Source organism: Manis javanica, chromosome X, assembly GCF_040802235.1.
Source record: "Manis javanica isolate MJ-LG chromosome X, MJ_LKY, whole genome shotgun sequence".
NCBI classification, from domain to species: Eukaryota; Metazoa; Chordata; class Mammalia; order Pholidota; family Manidae; genus Manis; species Manis javanica.
Window position 1 is genome coordinate 28,445,918 of NC_133174.1, and position 26,977 is coordinate 28,472,894.

General features: G+C 37.2%; 1 protein-coding gene across 1 annotated transcript in view; it reads left to right on the plus strand.

The window, feature by feature from the left end:
• Nucleotides 1-26,977, plus strand: part of CFAP47 (cilia and flagella associated protein 47) — a 489,967-nt gene that overhangs the window by 249,918 nt on the left and 213,072 nt on the right. Inside the window, exons 41-43 of the mRNA XM_073227718.1 lie at nucleotides 2,705-2,791; nucleotides 9,314-9,384; nucleotides 10,750-10,895. Coding sequence (XP_073083819.1) covers nucleotides 2,705-2,791; nucleotides 9,314-9,384; nucleotides 10,750-10,895 — 304 coding nt within the window. The remainder of the gene's footprint in view (nucleotides 1-2,704; nucleotides 2,792-9,313; nucleotides 9,385-10,749; nucleotides 10,896-26,977) is intronic.

The following is a 26,977-nucleotide window of genomic DNA, read 5'->3' on the forward strand; positions in this document are numbered from 1 at the left end:
TCCCCACTGCCTCATGGGCACTCTGCTTCTCAAAGGATCTACTTATTATACCAAGGGCCACCCCTACAGCCTCAGGTGTCACCTCCACTTGACTCCAGTCCTGGGGTGGGGCCCAGTCCTCTAGGAGGCAAGCCACCTCAGACCACATACCCATTGGGGGACTATCCACTGTTTTCCCATTCACAGGAGTAGCCCGCTGAAGCACCCCTTCCATAAAGGCAGCCTGTCTTTTTCCTTGGTTAACAATGAACTCTGCTGACTTTCACCAATTGTCTTGCCAATGGGTTTTAGCCCAGGGCAAGTTCGCTATGGATTCAATGTGACCAAAGCAATGACAGCAAAACGTTCTTGGGGTGAAAGGGCTATACCCAACTTTATTTCCAGGTGGCAGGTCAGCCACTAAAATCCTGTTCACTCAGAGTGAGTCTGCATGCAGCAATCTGGTCTCTGCCTCTGGGTCTCTCTGCCTGCACAGCCATCCTCTGGGCCCCTCTGTCTGCACAGTCATCCTCTGGGTCTCTCTGCACAGCCATCCCACACAGCCATCCTCTGGGCCTCTGTCCTCTAGGCACTGCCACCATTCCAGCATCTGCTTTGCTGCAGCCTTGCAGTCATGCCATCATGCCATCATATGGAGTGCAGAGCACTGGGCAGAGATATTTATATAGAGTCAAATTGCCCACAGGTGTGCAGTGAGCTAGTCAACCAGGGCCAGGTGAGAATCCGGGCCACAGGAACTCTCATTTTATCCACACCATTTTTCCAGTGTTTTTGTTGCTGTTATAGAGGGGTGAATTATAACTCTGCCATTCCTGCTTTTCTTTTCCTGATAGCCTGGTTTTATTATTTGAAAAATAGTTTTTGTTTTATGTTAGACTCATTCTTCTCAAAGTGTGAGCCTTGAATCAGCAAAATCACCATCACCTGAGAGCTTGTTAGAAAACCAAATTTCAGGTCCTTTCCAATGCATCTGAGTCAGAATCTGCATTTAACATCTCCAGGAGATTTTTTTGTACATTACCGTTAGATCAGTGTTGGTCTAAGTCAGTATTGTTTCAAGTTTAATGCATAGATAAGGTATTTAAAAAGCTTCTGGAAAGCTTGCTTTACATGGTGGTTCTTGGAACCCAGGCCAAACTTACTAAGTCAGAATTCTTGCAAATAGAAGCTTGGGAATCTGCATTTTGAACAAGCAATACAGATTATTGTAATGAAGTGTGAGAAGCTGCAGTAATAAATAGTATTTTTTTCCCATTTTAATGTTAGTCTCTAATTTTTACAGTCAATGTTTCTATCTATTTTAAAGAACATATGTTCATTGCAATTAAGCAGGGGCTTTTCAGACAGAAGCATATGAATGCTATTTTAGCTTAAAGTGGTACATGTACAATGTATGAAAAATTTAATATTTATTAGATTGGTTTTTATCCGTATTTGTGTGTCAAACTGTATTATCTTTGTGACCGCTTTTTTAGCCAAGACCAATTATGACCAAAGTAAATTGCCCCAATGATTCACCTTGGATTTATAGAAATATAAAGAAATAGTGTAAATTTTTTCTGCCTCATAATTTTATGAGATTTAAATGAGAGTCAGGGCCTGATTTTAAATTTAAATTACTCTCTGGAGAAGAACTCTTCCTTTATTTGCTTAACTATAACTTTAAAATGATATAAGCAGATCTGGTAGTCTGATACATGTCTTGCATAGTTTCATAGTTTTCATTTTACTACAGTTAATTTTGTCTGCTTAAAAATTTTTAATATTTAATATTCATATAATCCATAAAACCCTAGTATAAAAGCATCAGAACTGTCAAGCTAAAATAAAAGAACAGAAACTGTTAGCATTCAAACACTAGGATGTGTGAAGATATTTGGCATTTTTGTTTTTGCCTGCAGTTGTATGTATTTGTATATATGTGTATGGTTCAAGACTAAAACATTTTATTAATTTCATTTATCTGTTTTTCCTGTAAAGCTATTATTGTGAGATTTTAATAACTGTTACATAATAAAACACATTTCTTTCAACAAATCTGTTCTTGGTATTATACAGATTCTGTTCAACTCTGCAAGTAGAATTAGGCCTTCCTTACATGTTATGTCTTCTTGACATTTTTCACTTTCTGCTGCAGTATCATTTCCACACTATCCTCCCACTGCAATGTGGGCAGCCTAAGGCAGAGAGGATAGCACATTCATGTTTGTATTTTCCAGCACCTAGTGCCACGGCTAACATGTAATGGAGTCTCCATAACTGTTTCTTGAGTGAATGAGCATTATCATATTAGAAGGAATGAATTGCTGTGTGATTCTAGAAGATGGCATAATTATTAATGCACTGATTGAGTAGGTTTCTGCATCTCATGTCTACTTCTGAAGAAACATTTCTCTCTTTTGGAAATAGGATTAGAAATTATGAAATGTGTGCAGCTCTGACAATGTGCTGAGACTAGTGTGTGATGTTCACATTGTTTCTAGTGTATAATTTGGGCAAACATTTACATACTTCCATTCCAGATCTTTCCCTTCTTATATGTTTTGAGTTGCAGAATGAGGACACATGGATTTTTTTGAACTCTAACATATTCTGATTCAAATTGTATTTTATGAATAAAGGAAAAACTTATAAGATTGTTGTGGGGTCATCTGAATTTTCTTGCCAGTAGAATTAAAAATAATCCTTTTTTCATTTATTTTAGTGTCATTTTGGTGGAGTCTTCAACATTTGTTTCTTTGCCATGTCAACTGACTGAATCTGGACAGTTTGTTAACCATACAAATAATGGGTAAATGTCAACATATTTTATGCTTATAATTGAGGAGAAAATCTGAGAAATTAGCATTTAAGTAAACCTGTTATATAATCACACAATAGTTTTAATTTATTTTAAATGTTTAATTTGTGTTATATAAAATTTATCTTATTCAAGCTGTTTTTCTCACTTTAGATGTTGCTAGGTTTATATGCATGAAAATTGAATAAATAGGCACTTGATTAAATACAGTGGATTCTCATTATTCACGTTAGTTATGTTCTATAAAATTGTGGCAGTTAGTGAATACTGCCATTACTCCTAGGAGTATATATATATATATATATATATATATATATATATATATATATATGTGTGTGTGTGTGTGTGTGTATATGTATATATATATACATATACACACACACACACATATAATCACATAGATTATAATCATAAATCTTCAAAGCACTATATTCCTGGTAGATTGTATTTTCTTTACACAGAGAAAATGAGGTTCAGATGTATTAAATGATTTGCATGACACTGACCCACCAACAAGTGCCAGAGAATTATCTCCAACCATGTCCACCTGGCCCCAGAGCTAGAGCTTCCTGCACTTAGGCACTTCTGTACTGCCCCCTAGCATCTCCATTCTCTGCTCACCCATGTATGATAACTGAAACAGAAAAGCTCAATCACCTTGTTTGACCTCACCTGGGAACTTGCCTGGCTGATGACATGAACTTCTCACCTCTCCGCACATATCCTGAAACAACCATGAAAGCACGATGAGTATTGATTTTGGGGTTACAAATCAGTTTCAGCAAGGAGGAGAATTTGTAAATAATAGAATTCATGGATAAAGAGAACTGACTGTATTTAAGCTTATTCCACCTGTGTTATGATGTCTATATTTTGTTTAGAAAGGAACTTTGACTTCTGAATAGAGAAGCAGAATTTTTTAAAGTTAGGTTGCTTTGTATTTCTCTTGTTTTAAAGTATAGAATGGCCATTTAAAGTGAAGTAGAATAAAAATGATGTTACCAAGGTTAAAGAAAGTCAGACAGAAAGAAAATAATGTAGGTATCTGTTAGTGAAACATGTGCATATTGACCATTACTATGTTGTTAGTTTATTTTATAACTGTCTCTGTGTAATTCTTGACAGTATCAGTGTCATCCTTTTAGATCTAAAAAAACAAGGATTTAGTAATTTTGATAACATAAGAATTCTCAATATTAAAGTCATCAGAAACCATTAAAGTGATTCTGCAGGTCTTGCTAAGATTAAAATGAATGCAGTTTTTTTTTTCCAAAAGTGAATTGTATTTAAACCAATAGTTTTAGGGGATTATAAGTATTGTATTTATTATAAGATGTTAGTTTTTCATTGGTTCTTTGGGGAGGAAAATTGGTAAAGGAAAAACCATTTTGGTCTTACTGTATTTGTTCTATTGCAAGCTTAATTCTTGTTTAACTAAGGCATTGAAAGTCTTCCTTTCATATTTTAGTTTAATGAACAATAAAATGTGAATTAATATATTAAGCTATAAGGTAATATTATAGATATTATAAGAATAGAGTATTGTAGGCTTTTATGTTAATTTCCTTGTAGTGCCAAATACTAGATTACGAAGAATGCTTTAACAAGCAGTTCTTCTAGCTTTTTATCTTTTCAGTCCCTTGCTTCTTGATTACACATCTGCTTTGTAATAATAGATTTTACCCTGAGTGGCCTTGAAGTAATTTCTTCACATTAATTGCAAATAATTTATAGTGTCACGTATTAAACTAGAGTCAGATCTCCAAGCAATGCTGTAGGTTTCTGACATAAATAACTCAAACTTGGATCACTTCATTGCACAGAAAAATTGAATCTACTTTTATAATTTACAATGTAACAGGAATTCTGTATCCCAAATTTTAACATAATTTCCTTCATATAATATTCAGAAAGGGTTTTGATTAGATCCCAAGTTCCAAAATTATTGAAGCTTACGGACATCTTTTTTATGTTATGCTTCTTAAATCAGAAACAAAATGGAATGAACAAATATTAAGGCATTTATGATTTAATTTCATCAGAAAAGAAAACTTTGGAAATCCTCACCTGAAATATTTGCCAGTTCAGCATGAAGTACAGCCTAGGAAGTATGTCTGCCATGGTCTCACACGTTATCGATCATTCTTTCTCATAGTCTCATCCATTTGTATTTATAATACTGTACTTTCCTAGTTATCTCAAGCCTTCTTGTGATAAAAGAAAAAAAACATAAAGTACAGTGACCTTGAGTGTTGCCTTGCCTCAGGGAGAACATGATCCAATATAGAGTAGTCAGGCCTCTGTAGATGAGCTCTCACAGACTACCTCCCAGTCATTAGTTTAAAGCATTGAGAATCTATTCCTGTGTGCCTCTTTGAAGGCTGTCCTCCAGACCAGAGGCAAGGGTGGGTCTTAGAAAGGCAAACGCCACTCAGTTTCTCAAAAAAAAGGGCCGATTCTTGGTTTGTCATTTCACCACTGTCATGGGCTGAATGCTGGGCCCCAAATCCATAGTGTAGACTTGAGGTAGACCAGTCTTATGTCACTAAAAGGCTGTATTTCTGACCACTCTGAGGAGATTTATTGGAAGCAGTTACTGCGGCTCTCCATCTGGATCCTGACTGTTCAGGTAGCAGGCAAGCCCTTACTCGCTTTCTCAAGTATCAGCTAAGGTATCCAGAACTCCAACAATCAAATCCACGTTACAGGCCACAGAAAGGAGGAAGTTCAGGGATAAGAATGCCCTTTCTCCGTTAGGGAAGCTTCCCAGAAATATAACAGAGCACTTCTGCTTGTAGCCCACTGGGCAAATCTTAATTAGATGACTGTCTGGACTAACAAGAAGGAAGACTGAGAAATTACTTTTCTCCATATATATATCAAAATAAATTGAGGGTTTGGTCACTGAGGAAAGGGCCAATGGTTATTGGAATAGGCAAACAAGAATTTCCACCACGTGGGAACACAAAAGAGAGTTTTATCTTTAAATAACACCAAGTTATCTAATATTTCATCAATCTAGCTTTATCACCATAATGAGGCCCCTTGGTCTTTAAATATGTCTTAGGAATATAATACTCAGTAATGTCACATATCCCGTTTTTCTTAAAGCTCTCCTTAATATTTGCCTCAGATAGTTTTCCTGGCACAAGCAAAATTTAAGAACATGCACTTTAAATCATGACCACAACAGAACTGTGGTATAGACCCCTATAATTAATTTTCATATGTAATTACATCGTCTCAGTGAATCCCTGGTCTGGTCTCTAGGTTTAATCAGCGAAGTACCATAAGAGAATAAGAAAAAATTAAGGGAAATATCCATAAACTATCTGTATTTCTTTTAGAGCTTTTTAGAGATATCCTTAGTTTTCTCTTGTTAGGCACATGGTAATATTGCACTTCCTCAGTCATGTTGTAAGTTATGTGTGAACATGTAACTTAATTGGCTAATGGCATTGGAGGCAAGATGCTGAATGTTTTTCCAAGTGGTAACTTTAAGACACAGTGAGCACGTTTTATTGTTCCCTTGCCCTACCACAGTTTATTAGAGAAGTGCATACAGAAATGAAGCCTCCTTTACCAAGTGTCTCTGAATGCATTCTCACCACCTAGGGTGGACATTTAGTGTGATACATAAATTATTGTGCTAATTGCCTGAGATATGGGGTTATTAGTATAGCATGACCTAGCATATATTCTCTTCCTCAGAGTCACTACAGTCAATATCTCCCTCACATTATTAATTTTTATTCTCAAATGAGCAGTAAAGTGCTGAAATTGTGTTTTAGGTGGCATAAAAAAGACAGTCTTCTATTAAAAAATAAAAATGCCTCTATGAACTGCTCTTTTTAAGTAATAGATGATACATATAAAACAACACATTTGAATCCACATGGATTATAAAACTTTATATTTGTCACACATTTTACTTTACAGGGACATGATCCATGAGCATAAGTAAGAGCAATTAAGAAATTCTTATTCTAATTAAATCCAAAGGATTATCAGGAAGGATCAGGACAGGAGACGGATTTTAGCCACACTTTAAAACTGAACGTCATATCAGCAGTGCTCAGAAATGAGTACTTTTTGAATGATTTCCTACAGTGACATGACTTACTCTTTTTTTCCAGTGATATTGAATTATTTATCATTCAATAAATTTTTGCTAAGTGGCACCTCAAGTACAGTTCTGAGTATTGGAGGAATATAGGGTTAAATAAGTCACAAATATGGCCCTCAAGGAGCCATCCATCAAGTAGAGGGAAAAAATACAGAAATGGAGACAAGTGTACAGAGCAGAATGCATTCAGCAGTATATGTTACTCCAAAATAAGCTCCTGATTGGCAAAGATTATCACTCTCTAAATATTGTAGAGAGCTTCATAGGAGAAAAGACATTTAAGGACACTCATTTTGGGAGTTAAGATTATCAAAGTATTAAAAAATTATCATGTATTAAAATATACACTCCATTAGTACAATACATAAGATCTGTGGAAATAATAGCCAAGTCATAGTACAGCTAATATTACTGTGGTTTGACTTAAATTGTTATTCAGAGTTAGTGGACATCACGAAGGAATTTTTACCCACTTAAACTCACAGATTCACTCTGTCCTGGGACCCCAGGTCAGCATCCTTTGCTTTAGAGACTTCTCAACTGCTCAGGGGCCAAAGTGGTATAAAAAGCAGCAAACATCCCATTTTTACTGCCCTTCAGATGGCCACAGGGCCCTTTTTTGAAGAACTCCTGGACACACAGAGGCTGAAATGAACCTGAAGATTGATCCTCTTATTTTTCTTCCCATGGTGCATAAAAACTATGTGCTATTTGGTTGCGACACAGCCCTGAATGCTGACCCAAGAGTAGCTTCATGAAGGCTTATAATAAAGATCTTCCTTCCCTACCGGGAAAGGCTTGAGTAGGAAGTCATTCTGATTTACATGCCCTGAATTGAGCCAGTTCAGTGTCATTTTGATTAATTTACCTTGAAAAGAGCTGCATGCCATTACTACAGAGGAGAAAGGGGTGTAATCCCTTCAAATCCCATAAGTAGGTTCTACTCCCTGACTTTGGCCCACTACTAAATTAGCAGAAAATATTCCATTGCTTGAGCTATGGTATTTCATATAATTTTAGCCCTTTTTGATGCAATTTCTTCCTTAAGACCAAGAGTTTAAAACATGCATCCTCTGCCATAGCAATAGTCAGTGAGCATCTAGGTGGATGGCAGCATGGACTGGGATGCAAGAAGTAACAAAAAAGGTAAATGGCTTAAGGTGATTTCTGTTCTGTCTTTGGGACATGCAAGATACTAGTTTTGGAAACAACTTGGGTTTACCACTGAATTTCTTGAATCAAGAACACTAATCAGATAAAATAGAATTTTCCTCAGCCAAATTATTTTATTAAATTATTTTCTGATGTCTCTGAATTAATCATGATGATAGTTAACTTTATCAACAAGTCAATAAAATTCCTAGCTCTACAATTTTTTTTCTGTCTTTAACATAAATAGTACAGGTTACTCAGTTTTGGGGGCCTTGAGAGTCTCCTTTGAGGAAGAAGCAGTTATTTGATTTATTCCTAAGGCACTTTCATTAGCTGTTTTCCAACAAAATAGGTACAGAAAAAGAAAAAGATGAAGCCCAAATTGCTCTGCTTTTCTATTCATTATGAAAAAAAATGACTGAAGGGCCAGCGATTGCAAGTATTGAACAAAATGAAGCTTGGATATTATCTGAGGATTTTAATCAGGCATTCTACCCACAGCTCCATTATCAAAGAGATGGCAATGGAGCTCTACACAGAGAATTAAGCATTCTTTGTTCTTTCCACTCTGTATGCTTTCCCTTACAAATGCTAAAATATCCATCTATTAAGTCTCTGGTAGCCTTAGTTAAAGTATCTATCAAATGCTCAAATTACATAAAATAATAAATGTTTTTCACATCAAAAAAAGTCATTACTTAAACTGCTAATGAGAATGCTTGTGAGTAGAAGTAAAGCAGAGATCTGCCAATTAATTTTCAGAAATGCAGCCAGAGATTAAACAGCTGCCCAGGTCTTCTACCTTCATAAGAAAGAAGCAAATGTGGAAACAATAAACTGAGAGAAGAGAATTTTTCAAGAAATCATATTCTAGAGCCAATTCTGGAGAGAGTGCCTTTGTAATCCTAAATTGAAGCCACCTCCTTTAAAGTCTCAGGATTTGGGTTTTTATTATCAAATGTTTACATCTCTATAGTATTTGAAAGTAAAAAGGAATTGTTTTTACCACAACTCCTGAAAAACAGTGGTGGAAATATTTATGATAGTTTCCTTTTTGCATTTTTTAAAATTGCAGAACAATATAAACATGAAAATGACATATGAAATGAACTTGTGATTTTGTGTATTGTAGGTAGCCATAATTTTTAATGATCTGTAAGATGTAATAGAGAAAGAGAATTGTTTTTCAATTTTGTTTGTGTTGTTGATGTTGTTTTCCTGTTTCTTTATGGTAGTGATGCTGTGAGTAGCTGTGAACATGATGTTGCTGAGGGCTGTTTCAATGCCCCACAAGCCTTAAAAACTTGTGAGTATACCTCAACTAAAAGCTTTTACAAGTGTGCCTGCTTTTATTGTGCTTCATTTTATTGCACTTAGCAGATACTGCATTTTTCACAAACTGAAGGTTTGTGGCAACTCTACTTCATTCAAGTCTATCAGTACCGTTTTTCCAACAGCATTTGCTTGCTTCATGTCTCAGCCTTTTCTGTTCATGACTCTTCAGAGGACTCTACCCACATCTTTCCTTACACTGCAGAGTGTTAGTTTCCTCATCTGTACAGTGAATATATTTAGGTAAATGACCTTTATGTGCCTTTTGGCTTATTCTGAGCTGTTTAAACCTATATAAGTGACAGGTATCACCATGTTTAAAACTACAAGAAAAACACAGATTTACTTTGTTTTATGAAATAACTATAGATTTAGAAAATAAGGATAGGATGATGGATAGGAAAATAGATATAGGTATGTTCTGGCTATCTATAGCTACAGAAGAAACAACTCCCAATGTAGTGGCATTAGACAATGAAAAGGTATTATGATCATTTTCTTTCTCACAGTTCTGGAGTTAATGTCCTCAGCCAGGTGACTCACTCAGGGTCTCTCATGAAGTTATACTCAGGTTGAGGCTGGGGCTTGAGTCCCTCCAAAGGCTTCCTGACTCACGTGTCTGATGATTAATGCCTTTTGGCCTGTACACTTACCTGTGGTCTCTCCTTGTGGCCCAGGCTTCTTCACAGGATGGCAACTTGGTTCTAAAAGCAAGTGAACCAAGAAAGAGAGACAATAAGGAAGAAGTTGTTTTAAGTTTCTGATCTAGTGTCAGAAGTCATACTGCTTGACTTTTGCTGCATTCTAGCATGCTATTTGTTAGGATTAAGTCACTAAGACTGGTCCCCCCATAACAGCACATTCAAGGCAGTGTTGAAGAATTTGTGGACAGGTTTTAAAACCAACAAAGTGTGTGTGTGTGTGTGTGTGTGTGTGTGTGTGTAGACATTCTATTTCCAGTTGAAGATGATGTTACAGCCTGTTATGTAAACCATTAATAGCCCACAAAATTGTTGAAGATTCTTGGATGACCACTTTGCTATTTGTATATGTATGTACAGCCTATGTTTAAATACTAAGTTCCCTTTGTAAAGGAACTATTTATTAAGGAATCTTTAATAGAGGATCATAATTACACATTTTTTTTATTATATCAAGCTTACACTGGGTCATCCATACTTTCTTTAACAGATGTATGTATCTTCTAATTTTGTGTGCTAATGCTCTGAACATCTTTTGTGTTTATTCCAGAACTTTAGTCACTAATTGAAACAGCTTATTTATTTGAATAGCACTTAGGAAGTGATATGCAAACAAGCTCTGCTTGATATTTTGGCAGCAATTATGTCCAATTTCATCCGAGAGTTCTTCTGCTCAGCACATACTCTTCATCTGAAAGTGAAAGAAACTTCAGTCTTGGAGCTCTTCTTTCTCCCCTTTGAAATCCACACTCGCTACTGTGTCATCATCCTCAGCAACCAAAAGGTGAGAACAGAACTGTGGTGTGTGCTTTCATCATGGGCTGTCACTTTAATGAAATAACCAGTAAAAGCAAGTTGGAGGCAGTGGAAGACTCTATAAATGTAAGTAACAATTTCTGCCCTCTAGTTGTTAAACAAAGAGCTTATCCTCAAGAATAAGCAAAGTGTTACACAAGTTGTGGGTAAATTTTCTAACGGCTGCATGAGGCAATCCCATAAGAAATGTGGAGGCATGCATAACCTTACTGTGGCCCTATCTGTATCAGTTACACGTGTTTATTAGGTCACATTTCCCATGGATCAGAGGTCCAGTTATGACCTAGATGGTCCAATACTTAAGGACTGTCAAGTCTTTAGTCAAACAATCAGCCAAGGCTGGGTTCTCCTCAGAGGCTCAACTGAGGAAAGGGCAGCTTCTAAACTCTCACAGGTTGTTGGTAGAATTAATTTTCTAGTGGTTCTGGAATCCATCCAGCTTGCTTCTTTAAAGCCAGCAAAGAAGAGAGACAGAGAGAGGAGAGGAAAAGATAAAGGAGAGAGAGAGAGAGTGGGTAAAGAGAAATAGACAATTTAGAGAAATTTTATGGCATTGTCCCCTTCCAGAAAGACACTACCATGTGCTGAACTGAAGAGGGATTTTTTTAAAATTTTGTTATCATTAATCTACAATTACATGAAGAACATTATGTTTACTAGGCTCTCCCCTACCCCAAGTCCCCCCCACAAACCCCATTATAGTCACTGTCCATCAGCATAGTAAGATGCTGTAGAATCACTACTTGTCTTCTCTGTGTTGCACAGCCCTCCCCTTTCCACCACCCCCCACATTATGCATGCTAATCATAATACCCCCTTTCTTCTCCCCCACCTTCTCCCTCCCTACCCTCCCGTTCTCCCCAGTCTCTTTCCCTTTGGTAACTGTTAGTCCATTCTTGGGTTCTGTGATTCTGCTGCTTTTTTGTTCCTTCAGTTTTTCTTTTGTTCTTATACTCCACAGATGAGTGAAATCATTTGGTATTTGTCTTTCTCCGCTTGGCTTATTTCACTGAGCATAATACCCTCTAGCTCCATCCATGTTGTTGCAAATGGTAGGATTTATTTTCTTCTTATGGCTGAATAATATTCCATTGTGTATATGTACCACATCTTCCTTATCCATTCATCTACTGATGGACACTTAAGTTGCTTCCATTTCTTGGCTATTGTAAATAGTGCTGTGATAAACATAGCGGTACGTCTGTCTTTTTCAAACTGGAGTGCTGCAGCCTTAGGGTAAATTCCTAGAAGTGGAATTCCTGGGTCAAATGGTAAGTCTATTTTGAGCATTTTGAGGAACCTCCATACTGCTTTCCACAATGGTTGAACTAGTTTACATTCCCACCAGCAGTGTAGGAGGGTTCCCCTTTCTCCACATCCTCACCAACATTTATTGTTGTTTGACTTTTGGATGGTAGCCATCCTTACTGGTGTGAGGTGATATCTCATTGTGGTTTTAATTTGCATTTCTCTGATGACTAGCGATGTGGAGCATCTTTTCATGTGTCTGTTGGCCATCTGAATTTCTTCTTTGGAGAACTGTTCAACTCCTCTGCCCATTTTTTAATTCGATTATTTGCTTTTTGTTTGTTGAGGTGTGTGAGCTCTTTATATATTTTGGATGTCAAGCCTTTATTGGATCTGTCATTTACAAATATGTTCTCCCATACTGTAGGGTACCTTTTTGTTCTATTGATGGTGTCCTTTGCTGTACAGAAGCTTTTCAGCTTGATATAGTCCCACTTGTTCATTTTTGCTGTTGTTTTCCTTGCCCGGGGAGATATGTTCATGAAGAAGTCACTCATGTTTATGTCCAAGAGATTTTTCCCTATGTTTTTTTCTAAGAGTTTAATGTTTTCATGACTTACATTCACATCTTTAATCCATTTTGAATTTACTTTTGTGTATGGGGTTAGACAGTGATCCAGTTTCATTCTCTTACATGTAGCTGTCCAGTTTTGCCAGCACCATCTATTGAAGAGACTGTCATTTCGCCATTGTATTTCCATGGCTCCTTTATCGAATATTAATTGACCATATATGTTTGGGTTAATGTCTAGAGTCTCTAATCTGTTCCACTGGTCTGTGGCTCTGTTCTTGTGCCAGTACCAAATTGTCTGGATTACTGTGGCTTCATAGTAGAGCTTGAAGTTGGGGAGTGAGATCCCCACCACTTTATTCTTCTTTCTCAGGATTGCTCTGGCTATTTGGGGTGTTTGGTGTTTCCATATGAATTTTTGAACTATTTGTTCCAGTTCGTTGAAGAATGTTGTTGGTAATTTGATAGGGATTGCATCAAATCTGTATATTGCTTTGGGCAGGATGGCCATTTTAACAATATTAATTCTTCCTAGCCAAGAGCATGGGATGAGTTTCCATTTGTTAGTGTCCCCTTTAATTTCTCTTAAGAGTGACTTGTAGTTTTCAGGCTATAGGTCTTTCACTTCTTTGGTTAGGTTTATTCCTAGGTATTTTATTCTTTTTGATGCAATTGTGTATGGTATTGCTTTCCTGATTTCTCTTTCTATTGGCTCATTGTTAATGTATAGGAAAGCCACAGATTGCTGTGTGTTAATTTTGTATCCTGCAACTTTGCTGTATTCCGATATCAGTTCTAGTAGTTCTGGAGTGGAGTCTTTAGGGATTTTTATGTACAACATAATGTCATCTGCAAATAGTGACAGTTTAACTTCTTCTTTACCAATCTGGATTCCTTGTATTTCTTTGTTTTGTCTAATTGCTGTAGCTAGGACCTCCAGTACTATGTTAAATAACAGTGGGGAGAGTGGGCATCCCTGTCTTGTTCCTGATATCAGAGGAAAAGCTTTCAGCTTCTCGCTGTTCAGTATGATGTTGGATGTGGGTTTATCATATATGGCCTTTATTATGTTGAGGTACATGCCCTCTATTCCCATTTTGATGAGAGTTTTTATCATGAATGGATGTTTAATTTTGTCAAATGCTTTTTCAGCATCTATGGAGATGATCATGTGGTTTTTGTCTTTCTTTTTGTTTATGTGGTGGATGATGTTGATGGATTTTCGAATGTTGAACCATCCTTGCATCCCTGGGATGAATCCTACTCGGTCGTGGTGTATGATCCTTTTGATATATTTTTGAATTCAGTTTGCTAATATTTTATTGAGTATTTTTGCATATACTTTTGAATTCGGTTTGCTAATATTTTATTGAGTATTTTTGCATCTACAGTCATCAGGGATATTGGTCTGTAGTTTTCTTTTTTGGTGGGGTCTTTGCCTGGTTTTGGTATTAGGGTGATGTTGGCTTCATAGAATGAGTTTGGGAGTATTCCCTCCTCTTCTATTTTTTGGAACACTTTAAGGAGAATGGGAATTATATCTTCTCTGTATGTCTGATAAAATTCTGAGGTAAATCCATCTGGCCTGGGTTTTTTTTTCTTGGGTAGTTTTTTGATTACCGCTTCAATTTCTTTGCTTGTAATTGGTCTGTTTAGATTTTCTGTTTCTTTCTGAGTCAGTCTTGGAAGGTTGTATTTTTCTAAGAAGTTGTCCATTTCTCCTAGGTTTTCCAGCTTGTTAGCATATAGGTTTTCATAGTAGTCTCTAATAATTCTTTGTATTTCTGTTGGGTCCGTCGTGATGTTTCCTTTCTCATTTCTGATTCTGTTGATGTGTGTTGAGTCTCTTTTTCTCTTAATCAGTCTGGCTAGAGGCTTATCTATTTTGTTTATTTTCTCAAAGAACCAGTTCTTGGTTTCATTGATTTTTTTCTATTGTTTTATTCTTCTCAATTTTTTTTATTTCTTCTCTGATCTTTTATTATGGCCCTCCTTCTGCTGACTTTAGGCCTCATTTGTTCTTCTTTTTTCAGTTTTGATAATTGTGATGTTAGACTATTCATTTGGAATTGTTCTTGCTTCTTCAAGTGTGCCTGGATCGCTATATACTTTCCTCTTAAGACTGCTTTTGCTGCGTCCCACAGAAGTTGGGGCTTTGTGTTGTTGTCATTTATTTCCGCATATTGCTGGATCTCCATTTTAATTTGGTCATTGATCCATTGACTATTTAGAAGTGTGTTGTTAAGCCTCCATGTGTTTGTGAGCCTTTTTGCTTTCTTGGTACAATTTATTTCTAGTTTTATACCTTTGTGGTCTGAAAAGTTGGTTGGTAGGATTTCAATCTTTTGGAATTTACTGAGGCTCTTTTTGTGGCCTAGTATGTGGTCTATTCTGGAGAATGTTCCATGTGCACTTGAGAAGAATGTGTATCCTGTTGATTTTGGGTGTAGAGTTCTTTAGATGTCTATTAGGTCCATCTGTTCTAGTGTGTTGTTCAGTGTCTTTGTGTCCTTACTCATTTTCTGTCTGGTGGATCTGTCCTTTGGAGTGAATGGTGTGTTGAAGTCCTCTAAAATGAATGCATTTCAGTCTATTTCCTCCTTTAGTTCTGTTAGTATTTGTTTCACATATGCTGGTGCTCCTGTGTTGGGTGCATATATATTTATAATGTTTATATCCTCTTGTTGGACTGAGCCCTTCATCATTATGTAATGTCCTTCTTTATTTCTTGTTACTTTCTTTATTTTGAAATCTATTTTGTCTGATACTAGTACTGCAACACCTGCTTTTTTCTCCCTACTGTTTGCATGAAATATCTTTCTCCATCCGTTGACTTTTAGTCTGTGCATGTCTTTGGGTTTGAGGTGAGTCTCTTGTAAGCAGCATACAGATGGGTCTTGTTTTTTTATCCATTCAGTGACTCTATGTCTTTTGACTGGTGCATTCAGTCCATTTACATTTAGGGTGATTATTGATAGGTATGTACTTATTGCCATTTCAGGCTTTAGATTCGTGGTTACCAAAGGTTCCAGATTACTTTCCTTACTATCTAAGAGTCTAACTTAACTCACTTAGTATGCTGTTACAAACACAATCTAAAGGTTATTTTCTATTTCTCCTCCTTTTTCTTCCTCCTTCATTCTTTATATATTAGGTATCAAATTCTGTACTTTTTGTCTATCCCTGGATTGACTTTGGGAATAGTCAATTTAATTTTGCATTTGCCTCGCAATCAGCTGCTCCACCCTCCCTACCGTGATCTTACTACCTCTGGTGACAGCTATCCAACCCTAGGAACACTTCCATCTATAGCAGTCCCTCCAAAATAGACTGCAGAGATCGTTTGTGGGATGTAAACTCTCTCAGCTTTTGCTTATCTGAAAAATGTTTAATCCCTCCTTCAAATTTAAATGATAATCTCTCTGGATAAAGTAATCTTCATTCCAGGCCCTTCTGCTTCATGGCATGTAATACATCATGCCACTCCCTTCTGGCCTGTAAGGCTTCTGCTGAGAAGTCTGATGTTAGTCTGATGGGCTGTCCTTTTTATGTGATCTTATTTCTGCCTCTGGCTGCTTTTAACAGTCTGTCCTTGTCCTTGATCTTTCCCATTTTAATTACTATGTGTCTTGCTGTTGTCTTCCTTGGGTCCCTTGTGTCGGGGGATCTGTGGATCTCCATGGCCTGACAGACTATGTCCTTCCCCAGATTGGGGAAGTTTTCAGCAACTACCTCCTCAGAGACATTTTCTATCCCTTTCTCTCTCTCTCTTCTTCTGGTATCCCTATAATGTGAATATTGTTCTGCTTGGATTTGTCACACAGTTCTCTCAATATTCTTTCATTTTTAGAGATCCTTTTTTCTCTCTGTGCCTCAGCTTCTTTGTATTCTTCTCTAGTTTCTATTTCATTTATTGTCTCCTCCACCATATCCAACCTGCTTTTAATACCCTCCATCGTGTTCTTTAACGATTGGATCTCCGACCTGAATTCATTCCTGAATTCTTGGATGTCTTTCCATACATGCATTAGGATGTTGATGATTTTTATTTTGAAGTTCCTTTCAGGAAGAGTCACGAGGTTCATATCATTTAAATCTTTCTCAGGAGTTGTATTAACAATTTTACTCTGGACAAGGTTCCTTTGGCGTTTCATGTTTGTATATGGCGCCCTCTAGTGTCCAGAAGCTCTATTCTGGAGCTGCTGAGCCCCTGAAGCAATGTCAGGAGTCACAGGAGAGCGGTATTGGTGCCTAGCGGGAGGAAAGAGCTGTTCCCCGCATCCCGGCTGCGGTGCCTGTCTCCACTGCCTGAGCCAGTGGGCTGGTCACACAGGTATAAGCTTTTGTCCCAGAGCAGCCAGATATGGATCCCTGCTTTCCACAAGCAGCCGGAATCCCAGTCTCCCCAGGACCTCTGCCTGTATTAACTTTCCAACCCAGTAGTCATAAGAGTCTCATGAAAGCACCTTGAAATGTAGGTTTATGCTCCCCAAGCAGATCTCCGGAGCTCGGTATTCAGCAGTCCCAGGCCTTCCACTCCCTCCCTGCTCCCTTTGTCGTCCTCCAGCCAGTGAGCTGGGGTGGGGGAGGGGCTCCGTTCCTGTGGAGCCACAGATCTGGTAGTTACCCCATTCCCTGCGGTCTGATCTTTTCTCGAGGTGTGTGCAGTCTGATGCCGTCCTCTTTCCTGTTGTCTCTCAGGATTAGTTGCACCAATTAAATTTTTCTAATTGTATCCAGTTTTAGGAGGAAGCTTCTGTCTCTCCTCTCACACCACCATCTTTAATCCCATCTCCCTTGAAGAGGGAATTTTTATACCCAGAAGATAATCCCAAGTATATCCATTATATATTAATCATGATTATTATTTAATGCATTTGCAATCACATAATGTTAATAGGGAAGAGGTATTGATTATAGGACCATTTATACATGAAAAATAATAATAGTTTATTAAATATATAAAGAATAGTTTAATTTTACACTTAAATTATCATTTAGGAGAAAAAATAGTTTTATAGTATACTAAATCTTGTTTTTTATTTCTTTTAATTTAAAGGAGTTTCAATTTTAACTGAAATTTCTAAAAAATAGTAACTGTAGTGTGACCAGTAGTTGTTTCAAATGCTTCACAATCTGTTTTGTATATTAATTTATAATATAGCCCTAAAAACCATTATGGTTTATTTCTTTTTTTATTAAGGTATCATTGATACACACTATTATGAAGGTTTCTCATGAACAACATTGTGGCTACTACATTCATCCATATTATCAAGTCCCTCCCATACCCCATTGAAGTCACTGTCCATCACTGTAGTAAGATGCCACAGAGTCACCACTTGTCTTCTCTGTGCTACTCTGTCTTCCCTGTGACACCCCCTACACCATGTGTACTAATCATAATACCCCTGAATCCCCTTCTCCCTCCATCCACACCCAACTTGCCCATCCCTCCCCTTTGGTAACTGCTAGTCCCTTCTTGGAGTCTGTGAGTCTGCTGATGTTTTGTTCCTTCAGTTTTGCTTTGTTGTTATACTCCACAAATGTGGGAAATCATTTGGTACTTGTCTTTCTCCACCTGGCTTATTTCACTTAGCAGAATACCCTCTAGCTCCATCCATGTTCCTGCAAATGGTAGGATTTGTTTTGTTCTTATGGCTGAATAGTACTTCATTATGTATATGTACCACCTCTTCTTTATCCATTCATCTACTGATGGACACTAAGGTTGCTTCCATATCTTGGCTATTGTAAAAAGTGCTGCAATAAACATAGGGGTGCATATGTCTTTTTGAATCTGAGAAGTTGTATTCTTTGATAAAGTTTCTAGGAGTGGAATTCCCAGGTCAAATGGTATTTCTATTTTTAGTTTTTTGAGGAAACTACATATTGCTCTCCACAATGATTGAACTAATTTACATTCCCACCAGCAGTGTAGGAGGGTTGCCCTTTCTCTGTATCCTCACCAGCATTGATGGTTCCTAGTCTTTTTTATGCTGGCCATCCTAACTGGTGTGAGGTGATATCTCATTGTGCTTTTAATTTGCATTTCCCTGCTAATTAGCGATATGGAACATCTTTTCACGTGCCTATTGGCCATCTGAATTTCTTCTTCAGAGAATTCTCTGTTCATATCCTCTGCCCATTTTTTAATTTGGTTGTTTGCTTTTTGGGTGTTGAGGTTTGTGAGTTCTTTATATATTTTGGGTGTTAACCATTTGTCTTATTAGTTGTTTACAAGTATATACTCCCATATTGCAGGGTGGATTTTTGTTCTACTGATGCTGTCATTTGCTATACAAAATATTTTTAGCTGGATGGAGTCCCATTTGTTCATTTTTGCTTTTGTTTCCCTTGTCCAAGGAGAAGCATTCAGGAAAAAGTTGCTCATGTTTATATTCAAGAGAGTTTTGCCTATGTTCTCTTCTAAGACTTTTATGTTTCATGACTTTCATTCAGGTCTTTGATCCATTTTGTGTTTACTTTTCTGTATTGAGTTAGACAGTAATCCAGTTTCATTCTCTTACATGTAGCTGTCCAGTTTTACCAACAGCAGTTGCTGAAGAGGCTGTCATTTCCCCATTGTATGACCATGGCTCCTTTATCGTATATTAACTGACCATATATGTTAGAGTTAATATCTGGACTCTCTATTCTGTTCCACTTGTCTGTGGGTCTGTTCTTGGGGTAGTACTAAACTGTCTTGATTACTGTGGCTTTGTAGTAGAGATTGAACTCAGGGAGCATGATACTCCAGCTTTATTGTTCCTTCTCAGGATTGCTTTGGCTATTCAGCGTATTCAGCGTATTTTATGTTTCCATATGAATTTTAGAGCTATTTGCTCTGGTTCATCGAAGAATGCTATCAGTATTTTGATAGGGATTGCATTGAATCTGTAGCTTGCTTTAGGCAGCATGGCCATTTTGACAATATTAATTCTTCCTATCCATGAGCATGGGATGTATTTCCATATATTGGTATCTTCTTTAATTTCTCTCATGAGTGTCTTATAGTTTTCAGGGTATACGTATTTCATTTCCTTGGTCAGGTTTATTCCTAGGTATTTTATTATTTTTGATGCAATTATGAATGGAATTGTTTTTTGATTTCTCTTTTTCTAGTTCATCATTAGTATATAGGAATGCAACAGATTTCTATGTATTAATTTTGTATCCTGCAACATTGCTTAATTCAGTTATTAGTTCTAGTAATTTCGGGGTGGATTCTTTAGGGTTTTTTATGTACAATATCATGTCATCTGTAAACAGTGACTGTTTAACTTGTTCCTTACCAATCTGGATGCCTTTTATTTCTTTGTGTTGTCTGACTTCCATGGATAGGACCTCCAGAACTATGTTGAATAATAGTGGGGAGAGTGGACATCCTTGTCTTGTTCCCAATATTAGAGGAAAAGCTTTAAGCTTCTTGCTGATAAGCATGATGTTGCCTGTGGGTTTGTCATATACAGCCTTTATTATATTGAGGTACTTGCTCTCTATACCCATTTTGTTGAGAATTTTTATCATGAATGGATGTTGAACATTGCCAAATGATTTTTTGACATCTATGCAGATGATCATAAGGTTTTTGTCCTTCTTTTTGTTGATGTGATGTATGATGTTGATGGATTTTTCAATATTGTACCATCCTTGCATCCCTGGAATAAGTCCTACTTGATCATAATGGATGATATTTTTTATTTATTTTTGAATTTGGTTTCCTAATATTTTTGTTGAGTACTTTTGCATCTATGATCTTCAGGTATATTGGTCTGTAATTTTCTTTTTTTGAGGTGTCTTTCTCTGAATTTTGTAATAGAGTGATGCTGGCCTCATAGAATGAGTTTGCAAGTATTCCCTTCTCTTCTACTTTTCGGAAAACTTTAAGGAGAAAGGGTATTAGGTCTTCACTAAATGTTTTATTAAATTCAGTGATGAAGCCATCTGATCCAGGGCTTTTGTTCTTAGGTAGTTTTTTGTTTACCAGTTTAATTTCATTTGTGGTAATTGGTCTGTTCAGATTTTCTGTTTCTTCATGGTCAGCCTTGAACAGTTGTATTTTTCTGTAAAGTTGCCCATTTCTTCTAGGTTATCCGGTTTGTTAGCATATAATTTTTCATAGTATTCTCTAATAATTCTTTGTGTTTCTGTGGTGTCCATAGTGGTTTTTCCTCTCTCATTTCTGACTCTGTTTATGTGGGCAGTCTCTTTTTTTCTTGATAAGTCTGGATAGGGGCTTATCTTTTTTGTTTATTTTCTCAAAGAACCAGCTCCTGCTTTCATTCATTCTATTGTTTTGTTCTTCTTGATTTATTTATTTATGCTCTAATCTTTATTATGTCCATCTTCAACTAACTTTGGGCCTCATTTGTTCTTCTTTTTCTAGTTTCATTAATTGTGAGTTTACACTGTTCACATGGGATTGTTTTTCTTTCCTGAGGTAGGCCTGTATTGCAGTATACTTCCCTCTTAGCATGACCTTTGCTGCATCCCACAGATATTGCAGTGTTGAGTTATTTTCATTTATCTCCATATATTGCTTGATCTCTGTTTTAATTTAGTCATTGATCCATTGATTATTTCGGAGCATGTTGTTAAGCCTCCATGTATTTGTGACTTTTTTGTTTTCTTTATGTAATTTGTTTCTAGTTTCATACCTTTGTGGTCTGAGAAGCTGGTGGTAAAATTTCAATCGTTTTTAATTTACTGGTGCTCTTTTTGTGGCATAGTATGTGGGCTATTCTTGAAAATGTTCCATGGGCACTTGAGAAGAATGTGTATCCTGCTTCTTATGAGTGGAGTGTTCTGTAGATATCCATTAGGTCCATCTTTTCTAATGTGTTATTCAGTGCCTATGTCTTCTTACTTATTTTCTGTTTGGTTTATCTGTCCTTTGTAGTGAGTGGTGTGTTGAAGTCTCCTAAAATGAATGCATTGCTTTCTATTTCCCTCTTTAATTCTGTTATTATTTGTTTCCCATATGAAGGTGCTCCTGTGTTGGGTGCATAGATATTTATAATGGTTATATCCTCTTGTTGGACTGACCCCTTTATCATTATGTAATGTCCTTCTTTGTCTCTTGTTACTTTCTTTGTTTTGAAGTCTATTTTGTCTGATACAAGTACTTCAAGTCCTGCTTTTTTCTCCCTTTTGGTTCCATGAAATATCTTTTTCCATCCCTTTACTTTCATTCTCTGTTTGTCTTTGGGTTTGAAGTGAGTTATTATAGGCAGCATATAGACAGGTATTTTTTTTTAATCCATTCAGTGACTCTATGTCTTTTGATTGGTACATTCAGACCATTTACATTTAGGGTTATTATCGATAGGTATGTACTTATTGCCATTGCAGGCTTTAGATTCATGGTTGGTTACAAAAGGTTCAAGGGTAACTTTCTTACTATCCAACAGTCTAATTTAGCTCACTTAGTATACTATTAGGAACACAATCTAAAGGTTCTTTTTTTTCCCCTTCTTTTTCTTCCTCCTCCATTCTTTATATATTAGGTATCATATTCTGTACTCTTTGTCGATCCCTTGACTGACTTTGGGGGTAGCTGATTTATTTTGCATCTACTTAGTAATTAATTGGTCTCTTTTTCTTTACTATGGCTTTATTTCTTCTGGTGATAGCTGTTTAGGCTTAGAAACACTTCCATCTATAGCAGTCCCTCTAAAATACACTATAGAGATGGTTTGTTGGAGGTAAATTTTCTCAGCTCTTGCTTATCTGGAAATTGTTAAATCCCTTTTTCGAATTTAAATGATAATCTTGCTGGGTAGAGTATTCTTGGTTTGAGGCCCTTCTTCTTCATTGAATTAAATATATCATGCCATTCCCTTCTAGCCTGTAAGGTTTCCTTTGTGAAGCCTGATGATACCCTGATGAGTTTTCCTTTGTATATGATCTTTTTTTCTCTCTGGCTGCTTTTAATACTCTGTATTTATCCTTGATCTTTACGATTTTAATTACTATATGTCTTGGTGTTGTCTTCCTTGGGTCCCTGTGTTGGGAGATCTGTGCATCTCCATGGCCTGAAAGACTATCTCCTTCCACAGATTGGGGGATTTTTCAGCAATGACTTTTTCAAAGACACTTTCTATCCCTTTTTCGCTATGTTCTTTTTCTGGTACCCATGTAATGAGAATATTTATCTGTTTGGATTGGTCACACAATTCTCTTAATATTCTGTTATTCCTAGAGATCCTTTTTTGTCTCTCTGCCTCAGCTTCTTTGTATTCCTGTTCTTGAATTTGTATTCCATTTACTGTCTCCTCTACCTCATCTAATCTGCTTTTCAATCCCTCCATTGTTTGTTTCATTTCAGCTACTCTATCTTTTAAGGTGTCTATCTCCCTCATGAATTTTTCCCTTAACTCTTGAATATTTTTCTGTATCTCTATGAGCATGTTTATGATTCTTATTTTGAAATCTCTTTCAGGAAGATTGATGAGTTCAGTTTCACTTGGCCCTCTTTCTGATGTTTGTTGGATTTTAGTTTGAACCAGGCTCCTTTGACATTTCATATTTGTAGGTGGCATCCTCTAGTGCCCAGAAGCTCTACTCTCTGGAGCTGCTCAACCCTTGAAGTGTTGGCGGGGCTTGCACAGGAGTGGTGCTGATATCTTTTGGGAAGAAAGAGGTCTTTCCTGCTTTCCACCTGCAGTGCTTGTCTCTATTGTCAGGGCCAGTGGGCTGAGTACACATGGAGAAGTGTCTACGCTCTGCACTTGTAGCTGCTGTAGGTGGGGCTGCCCCCTGGCTGGCTTGGTACAGTTGTAGGGACAGCCATTTTTCAAGCTGGTACAGGCCGAGAGGAAGGCACAGCAGGCTGCATATCATGATGGGGGGCCTCAGAGCTGTGGAGCCAGCCAGGGGTATGGAGCGCCTGAAGCTCCTAGAAGTTCTGAACCTGTTGGGCAGAGTGCACTTAGACAATTTTATCCACCTGTCCTTTCTCCTAAACAGCAAGCTATGTGCAATCCTTATCCCTTTAGCAGCCCTATTGCTGTTAGGAAGTCTTTCACAGTGCCTGCCTTTCTTTTGTCCCAGAGCGGCCAGTTGTGAGTACCTGTTTTCCACAAGTGGTTGGAATCTCAGTATCCCCAAGTATTCTGCCTGTCTTAGCTTTCCAACTCCACTAACCTCCAGAGCACCATGTAGTGTAGGTTCATTCTCCCAGAGCAGATATCCAGGGCTGGATGTTCAGCATCTCTCCACTGCCACCCCATTCCATTTCTCTTCCTCCCTCCAGTGATCTGGTGTGGGGGGAGGGCTTGAGTTCCGCTAGATCATGGCTTTGGTATGTTACCCTTTTCCTTAAATTCTGCTGGTTTCCCCAGGTGTAGACAGTCTGCCACAGCCTTCTTAACTCTTGGTCTTTCAGGATTTTATGTATTTGTTATATTTTCATATTATATGTGGTTTTGGGAGGAGGTTTCTGTCTCACCTCTCATGCCCCTATCTTTAATCCCCCTCTAGGGTTAATTTTCAATAGTATTGTAAGCAGGTTTTTATTTTTCAAGTTAGTCTATTTGAATATTAGTTATGTCCGTAAATTTTGTCTAAATTAATTAAAATACAATTACACTTAACTTGGCATCTCAGTTTATTAAAACATGTCTTTTGATTACATATATTTTGATCATCAGAAAAAAGATAAATAATCATCTTTAATGATAGTAAATTATATTGCTATCAATTGAGAAATAATGCCCTTAATCTAAAGTATTGCACTGAATTATAATTACTAATGTGGAGAAATGCATCTATTAATTACACATTCAATTTATTGCTAATTATATTGAAAAATGCAATTACATGCTTAAATAATCAAATATCCAAGTCAACCTACTTAGCTCCTGTTCTTATTAAATGTGTGATAACTGCTTTTCCATTAAGAACCACCTGTTGAAAATTGTAAAGTAATTAAGCCTCAGTTTGATGGCTTTCCATGTGTTAAACAGAAACATTTCTACTAGCATTCCTCTCAAGAAAAGTTCATTTGTTTCACTTTGGCTGTTCAAATTGAACTTTCAAATAAAAAAGTGAAATGACCTATATGACAGCTGTTTGAAAGTTCAAAGATTTCTACACAACTTCGATCAGTGTTCATAGAAATTCTTAGCTTAGGGGAAAACATACAAAAGTCCTAAATATTCTTGCTATCAAATGCCAGAAATCCAATGAAATTTCTGCTTATATGTGGGACAGATTGAATGGAGGAACCTGGAATAGAAACATGACCCAGTCCCTAAGGAACTGCACCTTCTGGAGGAAGGGTTTGTAGACCCCCCTATATAAAGCACACAAACAGTGTGAAATACAAAACAAGTACTGACACAACCCTGGGGCTCTGTCTTCACTGTGGTGCCCAGCATGTGAATGTAATGTAAACACCTGCTCTTTGTAGTTCTGGGTTCTCAAGTATGAAACCATCCAGTCCATTAATTATGATTGAAAAAAGTTGCATAGTGAATGTAGACACAGAAAGACACAAAAGACTAACAAAGAATGTGAAATGAGTGATAGTGAAAAAAGTCAGATGAGTGGTTCAACAATTTAGGCAAATGTAAGGCAAATGTAAAGCTGCTGTGACCTACAATATGTTTAACAACTGGTGTGGTGTGGCTTTCAGACTAAATTGTTGTAGACTGTAATTGAGAGGCAGGGCTGCATGAAGCAGGGACCCTTGACACAGGGTCTGGGTTAAGAGTGGGTTCCAGTTGCAGTGACTTGTGCCCACCCCCAGGTAGAAGACCCTGCAAGGCCTCCTTGTTTACTTACCATCTACAACACTTTTTTGTGCCTTTCTGTCTGTGCGGATGTAGAGATTAAACTAGCAGTGTCTGTTATTTATATTTTTAAATATTCTCCATTCACTGTACAACTTTTTTCAATCATAATTAATGGACTTTAATAATATTCATTTTTGCGGTGTTGGCAAAACTGGACAGCTGCATGAAAGAGAAGAAAACTGGATTATTGTCTAACTCCATTTACAAAAGTAATCTTGGATCAAATATCTGAATGTAATTCATGAAATGATGAAACTCATAGAAGAAAACATAGGTAAACTTCTCTTGAATATAAACAAGAGCAACTTTTCCTGAACACATCTCCTCAGGCAAGGGAAACAAAAGCAAAAATGAACAAATGGCACTACATCAAACTATAAAGCTTCTGTACAGCAAAGGACACCATCAGGAGAATAAAAAGGCATCCTACAGTATATATTCATAAACAACATATCTGATAAGGGGTTAACATCCAAAATATATAAAGAACTCACACACCTCAATACCCAAAGAGCAAACAACCCAATTATAAAATGGGCAGAGGATACAAACAGACATTTCTCCAAAGAAGAAATTCAGAGGGCCAACAGGCACATGAAAAGATGCTCCACATTGCTAATTATCAGAAATACAAATTAAAACCACAATGAGATATCACCTCACACCAGTTACGATGACCAACATTCAAGATACAAGGAACAAGAAATGCTAGCAAGGATGTGGAGAAAGGGGAACTGTCCTATACTGTTGGTGGCAATGTAAATTAGTTCAATCATTGGGGAAAGCAGTGTGGAGGTTCCTCAAATAACTAAAATAGAAATGCCACTTGACCCAGGAATTACACTGTTAGTAATTTACGCAAAGAAAACAAGATCCCTAATTCAAAAAGACATATGCACCCCTGTTTATCGCAGCACTATTTACAATAGCCAAGAAATGGAAGCAACCTAAGTGTCCATCAGTAGATGAATGGATGAAGAAGAGAATGGAATACTATTGAGCCATAAGAAAAAAACAAATCCTACCATTTGCAACAGTATGGAGGGAGCTAGAGGGTATTATGCTCAGTGAAATAAGCCAGGTGGAGAAAGACAAGTACCAAATGATTTCACTCGTCTGTGAAGTATAACAACAGAGCAAAACTGAAGGAAGAAAACAGTAGCAGACTCACAGACTCCAAGAAGGGTCTAGCGGTTATCAAAGAGAAGGGGTTGGGGAGGGTGGGTGGGGAGGGAGAGAGAAGGGGATTAAGAGACATTATGATTAGCACACATAATGCAGGTGTCTCACGGGGAAGGCAGTATAGCACAGAGAAGACAAGTAGTGACTCTGTAGACTCTTACTACACTGATGGACAGTGACTGAAATGGGGTGTTGGGGCGACTGGATAATATAGGGAATGTAGTAACTACAATATTTTTCATATGAAAC